The sequence below is a fragment of the Limulus polyphemus genome, unplaced genomic scaffold (assembly GCF_000517525.1).
Source record: "Limulus polyphemus unplaced genomic scaffold, Limulus_polyphemus-2.1.2 Scaffold1763, whole genome shotgun sequence".
Lineage (NCBI taxonomy): Eukaryota > Metazoa > Arthropoda > Merostomata > Xiphosura > Limulidae > Limulus > Limulus polyphemus.
Genome location: NW_013667373.1, coordinates 25,027 through 36,467, shown reverse-complemented (window position 1 = coordinate 36,467; position 11,441 = coordinate 25,027). Strand labels below are relative to the sequence as shown.

The 11,441-nt window shown below is 34.2% G+C and overlaps 1 protein-coding gene across 3 annotated transcripts in view; it reads left to right on the top strand.

Annotated features, from left to right (window-relative positions):
• The window catches only part of LOC111087126 (diacylglycerol kinase gamma-like), a 65,292-nt gene that overhangs the window by 50,518 nt on the left and 3,333 nt on the right, over positions 1-11,441 (top strand). For all 3 annotated transcript variants that reach the window (XR_002611846.1, XM_022392655.1, XM_022392656.1), the window contains exon 3: positions 4,051-4,088. Coding sequence is in view for 2 of the 3 variants with exons in the window: in XM_022392655.1 (XP_022248363.1) it covers positions 4,051-4,088 (38 nt within the window). In the remaining variant the exon portion in view is untranslated. The remainder of the gene's footprint in view (positions 1-4,050; positions 4,089-11,441) is intronic.

The following is an 11,441-nucleotide window of genomic DNA, read 5'->3' as shown; positions in this document are numbered from 1 at the left end:
GTTTTTCGGAAAGAATTTCTACGGAAAATTAACAGTTACGTAACAGTAACTTAAGAGACAAAAAACAAAGTTTACGAGCAACCCTAGCTGTGCCACCAAAACTAGTTCCCCAACACAGATTTTCATCACGTAGTGGAGCGAAACGGAAAACGAATAGGTACAAAGCAGTCTTGTTACCTAATCACATTCACATAGGCTAATCCGTTGAATACCATAACTTGAAAAACAAGAAACAGAGGCCATTGTACAAGTTGCAGGTGTGAAATGCCATGTGATATTCTTTTATGAAAAATATCGAAAAATTCATTTATAAAGTTAAAATTTGACCTGGGAGACTACTGTATCCTTCCTCAGTTTTCTGTTGAATCCAGTGTTAGTTTAGAATTCATCCTGGAATTCTACACAGTCTTACCTCTGAATTTCACTACATAACTCGCCCAATACCAAAAGGTCACTGCAGTCGCTTTGAAATATTTTCTTCATACGAGCCTGTGTGGACGAAGCTTGTTACGTTATCCAAAGTGAAAAGAAAACACTATTTAATTATTAATATAATACGTCTATAGTTTTTTTGTTTTTTTTTGTCTCGTGGCTTCTGAGACACTAACTTTATAATTATTTTGTCTCGTCATAAACTCACTATGAAAACTCAAATTTATAGCTCTTAATCACAAAATAGCAAATTTTATTTTTCACTTACTCTATTCATTTATAGGGTAGGCATTCCCTGAAGTTATTTTTATTAGCATTGACTTGCAGCAGAGTTGTCAATGAAACACTAAATAAATGATATTCACTGCAATATAAACATCCTGTAAAACTCAAAAGTGATCTCGAGACCAATATTTTGCAGTGATTACAAATAAAGTAAAATTAAGGTGTATTTAGATATTTATTTGTAGTGGTTCTATTGTGATAATTAAATGTTTTTTTTAACAGAGTAGCTAAAAATTATGTTTAGATTTATTTGTCATTAAGTACAGAGTTGCACAATGAGCTATATGTGCTGTGCCCACCGCGGCTATCTAAATCCTTTTTTTTGTGATAAGCCCTCAGTTAACAATTGCGGAAATATATTAAACTTAACGTAATCAATATATTACTTGGAGAAATAAAGTTTTGATGGAACAATATTTTAATAAGGGATAATCTTTAATAATTCTATCAACATCTTGGTCATATAAGAGCAGTTAGATAATTTCTAATAATCCCAGCATCATCGTGATCATATCGGAGCGGTGAGATAATATTTAATAACTTCTTTATTATCTTGATCAAAGTTAAGTAAATCTCTCGGCCACGCCCGATCCAATTTAGGTTAGGAATGGAAGAATTTAATTCATCATTGAGCGTTTTTTCTTCAATATAATTTGTAAATCAAGATTTTCAGTTACGTTATCTTCGTTGCTTTTGAGTGGCTGAGCTTCTAACAAAGCTAAGTTCAGAAAATTGTGTGTCATTTACACTATTACATCGGTTGAGATCGTTTCAGTGTAGATTACATTTATGGAATATGAAATAAGTATTTTCCATAATTCTGATATAATAATAACATTAAGTATACCACATAGTCTGTTTGAAAATCTAAAATTATTCAAATATCCAAAAACATAAAAAAACGATCAACAGCATTTAAGAACCTTTCAAATAATATCATTTAAAAGGAGTAACGTAACTACTAGATGGCGCTAAAAAGTAAACAGTGAAGGGTTGGGGGTAGACCTAATTTTTTTTAATATTTATTGTAAGGCAATCCAATTGGAGAAACGCGATGTGTAACGAATTTTCAGTTAAATTGTAAATAAAGGTCGAATTGGCAGCAAAAACAAACCGAAAAAAATATTAAATTACCATCGAATGACAGGGTCGAAATCAAACTGGATATGAAAAACTATTAAATTAGCATCGAGAGACAGGGTCGAAAGTAAACTGGATATTGTTACGACAGCGGAAGTCGCGTGACTCTGGGAGCATGCGCGCTGAAATTTCTCGAATGATCATGAAGGCCCGAGTGCATTCGAGACGCCCTTTTTTTAGTATGTAAGCCTGGCGAGAAAAATCAGCGGGATTGAAGAGATAGATAATTGAGTCCAGCGAACAGTAGGCACCGTAAGTAAAGTGTGTGAATCACTGTGATTTATAACGTGTGTTATAAAGGTTGTTAAGTTTAAAGTGACTGTGGAAATTCTGTGTATTACAAAAAGAATAAACTGGTTTAATCAGGAAAGGACTTGTATCACTGAGGTTCCTCGGAAAGAGTTTCAACCGGAAATTATCAAACAAGCAAATACGTAACGAAATGAACGGTAGGATAAACGATAAAACATAGGCCTAGGCCTGGTTTAACAATAACAGAAAATAAGATTAGTCTTGACCAGGGGTTAAATTATCAAAAAATAAGTAGAGGTACTCAACTGGGTGAAGTGGACTTGTTTTTGAAAAGAAAAAAAAATCTACGTGTAAACATAAACAACGTCAAAGCGGCTCAAATAAGTCCCGGTACTAGTACAGCTTTAAAAAATAGGTTTCGCTTCTCAGTACCGGCAGAATTTCACCCTGGTATTTACAGGAATTTCTACTAACAGATTTGGTCTTCCAAAATGCCAAGACTGTTAATGGTTTCCCGAGATTAGTCTTTAAAAATCGTCTAGAATTCGCAACAAAAACAGTCAAAGTTTTATTTTAGTTGGGAAATCTTCTACCACATTGAATTTGAAGTATCCAAAACACGAAACGATAAAATATGATTACTTAATTTCAAATCGTTGTTTTATCCCACTTCATGCTTAGAATACATTTAATTTTCCAAAATTTTATTCAAACTCACGCCCTTATTGAATTTGATAACCAGAGCGTCCCTCCTTTTCTCAATACGCTAATTACAAGATTTGGAAATGGTTTTTACTGTGCATTGTTATCGATAGCCCATATTCGTTCTCAGGTCACGATCTCTTCACCGATTCATAATATTAAAAGAAGTTACCAGAACATTGGTATATATTTTACCAATGATACTTGTCATTGATACAGAATTCTTTACACGAAATTTTATAACTACCATATACTAGAATTTATAGAATTGCCAGTTATGCTTTTATTTCCAGTTTAGCATAAATATAAAGAAGAATATTAGAAAATGAACATCCAGCTCCGCTTGTTAATTCAGTTGTGAATCAGACCGTGTTAGAACTTATGAAAAGTAGCTTGTTTATTTGTACTTAAGCGCAGAGCTGTCTGTGTATACCCGCCACGAGTACCAAAAGCCAGTTTCTAGCATTAATAACTCCGCAGATGCAAAGTAGTCCACATAAAAGGTGTGGAACATAAATATGTGCCCATTTATTTATCTTATATTGTTGAACTGCTGAACTAAATTTCTAACGCATCTAAAAAATACTAGTTGGTTTTTGTTTCTCGTAATTTTAACTTGTGATTTCTTGTAGCAACTTCAGATTATAAATTATGTTGAGGCTTAAAGATGGATACAAAAAATGCGGTGCTCGTTGTTACCTATAATTACAGATGTCAGTCTTATTAGACATCCTATATTGATAGCAGAAAACGCCTGTTACGTTCAATGAACGTTGTGAAACTGTATTTAACAAATTAAGCATCTACGCGAGGATGTTTTATAACGATCCAATTTCATCTAATGACTGGAATTGTATTTTCCACTGGTGAGCAGGAGTTAAAGGAAAATATTCTCGTCACGGGCCTAAATCGTCCCCTCAACAAGAACAGCAACAAAAATGTAAAGGAACTTTTCTCAAATTATAGAGCTATGCCCCAAAATTTTCTTGGTCAGAGAGTTAAAGACTGTGTTATTGTGTAGTTTATTTTTACCATTGAACTATAACTGTAGAATATACATAGTAAGTAATGATGGTCAAACTTGTAAGTTAAAATTTTACGTCTTTTATGTATTTCAAAACACATTTATTACTACAATAGACGTAGGTGTTGTTTATGATTTCACTAATAAAAATAACAACCAATTGAATTGGTGTAATTTATCATCTCAGTGAATCACTAATGTGTTGTTTTCCACAGTTTGCAAGTACACCTGCCACAAGGAATGTGAAGTCAGGGTAAGCTTTTATTTTTCTTTGATTGATATTAAGTGTATTTGAACAAAGTTTACATGGTATTTGAAAATTTAATGTTTTGAAACAATACTCGTAATAGATTTATAACACCAGAAGAAGTAACCAGAACACTGGCATGTCTTTTGTAAATGATACTCGTTATTGACTCAGAACAAGAATAAAAGTCACCTTGACATGACTCAGAACAAGAATAAAAGTCACCTTGACACTGGCATATCTTTTGTCAGTGATACTGAACATTGATACAAAGCATCAAAAAATCACCATGCACTGACACTAGTATATCTTTTATGAGTGCTCATTGATTCAGAGCATTTTAACACTATATTGCGTTATTTTATTCTAACAATATATATTATTAATAATACTTTTTTATTGAGGTAACCGGCTCAATATCATAAGAACTGGCGAATCAGTAAGCTAGCATTCTTGACACCAGAGCGGGTCAAGTACTCACTACGTGAATGGGAAAGGACTACATTATTAATTATTAATAAGAATTTCTGAAGGAAAGTGTGAGGATTAATTCAATGGTTTCCACTTTCTTCACTCTCCGGACCGGAAGTATAAAAACCTTACCGACCAAACGCAGTATACAGGCCTACAGTGTTTGTTTCCTAAGTTAGCATTGAAAGTTACGAAGCTCAATTATTTTACAATGAACTACGAAGGAAACAACTCTTTTGAGGTATTTCTAATACACGTACAAATTATGAATTTCGGTATGTTAGATTATTTTGACGAAAGAAACTAGAAATGCCGAAAATCGTATTTCAAAACCTCTAAAACAAACGACGTATGGAAGATTTGGTTTCGAAATCAATGAGCAAACGTGTCATTTGAAAAGTAATTTTACGATTCTGCCTTATCATTGTGCGTGTTCTGCGTTTATTAAACACAAGGCAACACAATGGATTATCTGTGCTGTGCCCATCACGAGTATCGAAACCCGGTTTTTAGTGTTATAAGCCTTCAGACTTACCTCTGAGCTAATGGGGCATTGTCTTGTTACTAAATGAGAAGTTAAAATGGAGTTGTTCTTCAAGTTACATCATTTAACTCTTCCCTGCTTAATGTTTGATTTTGTTCAAAATTATGAGCGTATTTATACAAATAATAGAAACTCAACTTAGGTTCGCGCAATAATATATTTTTTTTCTGTGGTTCGTAATGTTCACAAACATCTACTTTCTTTTTTCTTGGTTAAATTATTTTTTGTATGTACTTTGTATGTACATGTTTTAAGTTCATAGGTGTTAAGAAATAAAAACATTATTATAATTTATCCAGATTTTAGTTTTATTTGTTTGTTTTGAATTTCGCGCAAAGATACACGAGGGCTATCTGCGCTAGCCGTCCCTAATTTGGCAGTGTAAGACTATAGAGAAGGCAGCTAGGCATCACCACCCACCGCCAACTCTTGGGATACTCTTTTACCAACGAATAGTGGGATTGGCCGTCCAATTATAACGCCCCCACAGCTGAAAGGGCGTCGTGTTTGGTGGGAGGGGGATTCGAACCCGCGACCCGCAGATTGCCTCCAGATTTTAGTAAAACCAATAAAGTTTTTACATGCAAGCTACTAGCTTTCACGGTTTCTTAAGCTTCGAAAAAGAAAATATGAGCTGAAATATTCTGATATACGTAGGAAATTATCGTTTTTGCGCTTGTTTTGAAACATTTTTATTTGTGTTTTGGTCACTTGTTTTAATGAATAAAGTTAAGTACTTGATAATGCATGTCAACAGAAAAATAAGGTTCAAAACTGACTTAAAACGTTAGAAAGGTGTAACACTTGTATTAAACTGAACGATGAAAATTAAACAAATTTACAAAGTTGAATTCAGATCAAAAGGAAGCCGACCTCTTGAATTAGAGTACAAAGTAATAAATACAAATTGGCTGAACAAATACAGATAAAAAGAAGTAAAAAATGCCGTCAGATCATGCACATCTAATAATTCATTAAAGGTTCATATTAAACTAAGGAAAAATGCTGAAAAATGGATACAGAAACACGAATAAGATATAGTAGAAACTAGAATCAAACTTAGAAATTATTAAAGAATAAGACATTTGAATTAAAAGTGTATAGAACGAAATTTTGACGAATCAAACTGTATGATAAAGTAAATGGAAGTCAAAAACTGAACGAAAACACAAAATTATAAAAGAAAGACTCCGATTCTCGATTAAATTACAAATAATCAAAATAAATAGATTCGCAATACAACTGGGAATTAAGTTATGGAAAACATTTTGTTTGTTTTTATATAAAATGTACTGAGATAGGACTCGTCTGAAGTCAAAGCATTTTTTTTAGACGCACGGTTTGATTGCGAGAGAACGAAAAAAAAAAACGATCGAGTAACCAAGCTTTTGGTATAGATTGTCCTTTATTGATAATTCTCATATAACATGGGAGTCAAAAGGTCGAAGATCAATCACTTCTCATGAGGTTAGCGAGGAGTGGCTATTCACCCTGATCGAATACCACCATCTATTTATCTCTAATGATAGGTTTAAGATAGGGAGTGGTTTTGTTGTGTATGATTCAAAGGAAGTTCTTTGTTTACGTGTGATATGCTGTTGTGTAACAAAACAGAGACCTTTATAACTGAAGGTTTTAAGGAGTTTTACATCACCGGAAGCATAAAAGATAACAAACAATGAGTGTTAGAGAATGAACAGGAAAAAAGGTGAAAGGTAAAAAAACGAAATCGAATTATCTTCAAAAATTACATAATCAGTTTATTACTGGAGACTAACAACACAGTGGAGATATCTCGAGGCAAGGATTAAACGATAATCTCTTTTGTGTCTAGATTATCTTCCCTTAAACATATCAGAACACTATTCTCTAACCAGGATGATAGCTTCTTCCAAGAAAAAAAGGAAATCCTCAACAGCCGCGGCACTTGAAATTTCTTTAGGCAGGGTTAAAGTAAATTAATCTATGACACTTTTTATTAGCTATGTTTTTGTACGCTAGCAATACCAAGTGTGGGTCGCGCGTATATCCGATTCGATTTTATTACACATCAAGATCCATACCAACCTACCCTCAAATTGAAATTCTTTTCAGCAGGATTAGAGTAAATTAATCTATAAGACCTTGGGCGTGATCAGATACATTAATTGAAAGGTGTTTTGACCTCCTGAGTCCAAAACTGTAATTAGATCTCAAATCGGTCAAGAGATGACGGAGATATGAGCTAAAAGTTTGTACTTGAGAAACTCAGAGCCGATATGACGCGGCTAAAAAATAACAGTAAAAACGTTGCAGGCTATTATCTGTTTCAATAATATGTAACCCAAGTGATTAACGAAAGAAAATATATATTCCTAATAATATGCATTGTACTATCACAATGAGAACTTTAAAATATATAGTGTGTAGATTGTGTTCCAAGAGGACTTTTTTTGTAATAATCGAAAAGTGAGGTAAATGTAGCATAGATAATTTTCAACAAAATGGCTTGTTTAGATTATCAATATCTTCTGATCAAAGCAGGCTAATTACACAGATTAGAATAAAAAATAACTTAGTAAATAATGTACTTAATTGTATATCTTGGTCTAACTAAGGGTATGTATGTCATAAAACAAATCGCAATATAAAAATTCATAATATGTAGAAATGATTGATCAATATTCTTGGTATTATTGATATTTTCGGCCGTAATACCACAAATATATCAGAACATTAGGACACCTTAAGAGATTTTTCTAGTCCTAAATCTATAGACTAAGATAACAGTTCAAAATAATTTACATAGCTGTGAAAAACGAAACAAAATTATTATTACTGATTAGCTTATCTGTTTGTGGAATTTCGTGCAAAGCTACACGAAGGCTATCTGCACTAGCCGTCCCTAATTTTGAAGTGATAGGTTAGAGGGAAAACAGTTAATCATAAGCAGCCAACTCTTTCGCTACTAATTTTTCACACCGAATTGTGAGATACAACCATCTCGCTTATAACATTCATGGTGTTAAAGTATGGAGCACAATCTTATTTTGGGGGGTGGGGGTGTAGGGGTGTAACCACGGAACCTAAGCTCCACAAACCAAGAGGCTAACTACTGGGCTGTGCTCAGATCATTATTAGTGGAACTCGCCTAACTATAAATGTATAAGGCACATAAAAGCTACTTTATTGCTTTATGTACTGTCCCCGAGTGGGTGCAGCTGTTATTAAAAGTCACCTAACTATACATAACAATACACACACACATCTAAACTCACTTAATTATATACAGCATGAATACCTGTTTCATTTTCCATCTGCTTTAGATACGCGAAAGTTTAACAGGAGGTGTGACTGGAAGTCTTATCTTAGTGAACGTATATACCCTGTTGGGAGATCCTACTTAGTTTCCTTACTTACTCTTGTCACTGATCGTTGTGTTAGGGTATTTTCACCTGTTACTAGAACCAGCACTTTGCTTACTATGGCTGGGGTACATCTTATTGAAGGTCTCTTTCTGGAAAGTTCTGGTGCCCCAAGTTAATTCACATTTCTCAGTTTTTCATTAGCATTAAATACAAGGAATATATCTATCTTTGAACCTGTAAATCTTCAATTTGAACATATCTTTATGATCAGACTAAATATTTTGCGTCGGAAATTGCTCTTGCATGCCCTTTCCAGTTTTTGGTAGTATCACATGACATACGTCACGCCAAACAATGTCGAAATGTAGTTCTGTTACATTGTGTTCTACCTCTACTTTATATCAGCTGTGGTCGTCATGTGACACAACTCTCTGTATAAGTTCTTTAATTTATTATTTTGCATATTTTTATCTTTTACTTTTTTATAATCCTACTCTTTTGGACGAAAATAGTATTATATACACTCTCGAAGTTAATGTGTATATATATTTTGTGCTGTTTCTACGATGTTCACACCTTCAATAGTGTGATTTGTATCAGATACAAACAAAGACACCCCAACTCCCAAGTGAAGGATTTAAGCTTTCCAAATTACTCAAATAGAATTGGTATTAATACATGCAGCAGTCCAAAACGCTGTCACTTAAGTTCCAATAGCAAACACACCAGATGATGAGCACGGACTTCTGGAGGCTTATAGATTTATAGACTAGATAGATTTCGTATATTTTTTGTTAGTATCACCATCCTTGGTAAATATTGTCGCAGTTTCAACGAAATTCTCTGTTATAATTTTTAGATGCGGAAAAACAAAACATGAGATGAGACGGGGTAATGTCTTTTTAAGCAGGCTTTTCATTGTCTTTCTTCCTCCTCTGCCCCCCAGTGGACAGCGGTATGTCTGCGGACTTATACCGCTAGAAACTGGGTTTCGATACCCGTGGTGAGCAGAGCACAGATAGCCCTTTGTGCAGCTTAGTGCTTAATAACAAACAACAATAACAGTATTATTTTAAACAGTATTTCTCGTTAATTAGTGTTAACGCAACATGCAAGTGTCTTGTAATACCGAATAATATCCAGGGCCAGGCAGGTGTGGCTTAGAATATCTAGCTTGTAAATCTGAGGATTCGTGGTTCGCAAACTGTTCGTAAAAACATTCCCTCCGCACTTTGGCGCCATAGGTTCGCTATGAGAGGGACGGTCAAATGCCACTTTTCGATTAGGCAAGAGTAGGAGGTGTGTGATTGTTATTAATTGTTTTTCCAATAGGCTTTCGATTCAGAACTTAGCACAACTATGTATAGCTTTGTCCGAAACAACTAAAAAATGAAAATGATATTCGTTCAGTGTTACACAAAATTCAAAACCTTCCTTTTCTATCTTAAGAAAGGTCTTAATTTTTTTAATTGCAATTTAATTTTCATTTTAAAAGCAAGAAAAATGCAGCTGTTGTAACTTCAAGTAAAACTGTTTGTTTGTTGTTAAGCTCACATATCGAAACTCAATTTTTAGCGTCTTAACCCTGAAACTTACCGCTGAGCCACTGAGGGGGAAAACTTGTTAAAACAATGTAACCTCTTCTTAAGTCTAAAGCTCAACCTTTAAACGTTTCGTATATAACAAAAACAGGTAGCTTTTATTAATGTCGGCCAAAATATGCATATTTTATTTGGTTTTAGAGATGTTAACTATGGTTAACGTAGGAAATCTTATCTCCATGAGTAAACCATGCTCCTTTCTACGACATTAAAAATGATTAGTTAATATATTTTTCTTCGTTCTTCATGTGGTTTCTCGTGCAAAAACAATAACAACTGTTGTTTGATCATAGATTGGGCTATCTGCTGTGTCCACCGCGAGGAATCGAATTCCGGATTTCAGCGTTGCAAGTCCGTAAGCTTACCGCTGTCCCTAAATAATGTTCTGTGAGATTTCAGGCTGCCATGAAAATATAATTATGAAATTTAATTAACGTTTGCTCTATACATTTTAAAAATAGTTTAAATAAAAAATTATAAGATAAAAATAGGAAAATGGAATGTTGGTTAAACTCCGATACGTATCTTTGCTGGAGAATAAACATCCAGGACGTACAGACGTAAATGATACCTGGGTAGCAAAGGGCAGAGACATCTCCATGGTTACCTCTTCTACTTGTTTAACCGTTCACTGAAGCTAAACGATTCAAGTTCATGCATGACTATGCTGGAAAATATATTGATCACGTTTCAACCGCAGCCATTTATTTTTCTGCATGAGGAAACGAAATGTCAAATGGAGTCACTGCTTGATAGAAAAGCAACATGATCAGTTAAGATCCGGTTTAAAACTGTAGTGTTGAACTTAATTCGTAGAAAATTATCAGTCGGTGTTTAGGTGCTTGCTATCTCTTGACATTGCAGTTTCTCATTGAGCCACTGCTGTCTTCTTTTCATTTGATATATTTTATACCTTTTTCTTCAGAATCAGGTGTTTCACTTGAAAGAATATCTATATAAATATAATAGTACCGTCTGTTGTCTGTTCATGTAACTATTTCACAGGGTGTGGATGGATCTTCACCAAAATTGATATGCAGGTTCATTAGGCCCATGGGGCGATACATACAAATTTTCAGTTTTGCATTTTGCGTTTTCCGGTTTTTATGGGCGTTTTTTCCACGACCTCACCTCCCGTGGATGGTTCTTAACCAAAATTAATATGGAGGTTCATTGGGTCCATGGGGGGAGACGCATACAGATCTTCAGTTTTATGTTTCTTATGCACGTTTTTGCGTTTATTACCACTACTTCGCCCCCTGTAGATGGGTCTTCACCAAATTTGTCATGAAGGTTTGTTGGGTTCATGTAAAGATACATGCAAACTTGCGGTTTGACATTTTGTGTTTTGTAGTTTTATGGATGTTTTACAATTATATATAGAGAAGTAATTTTC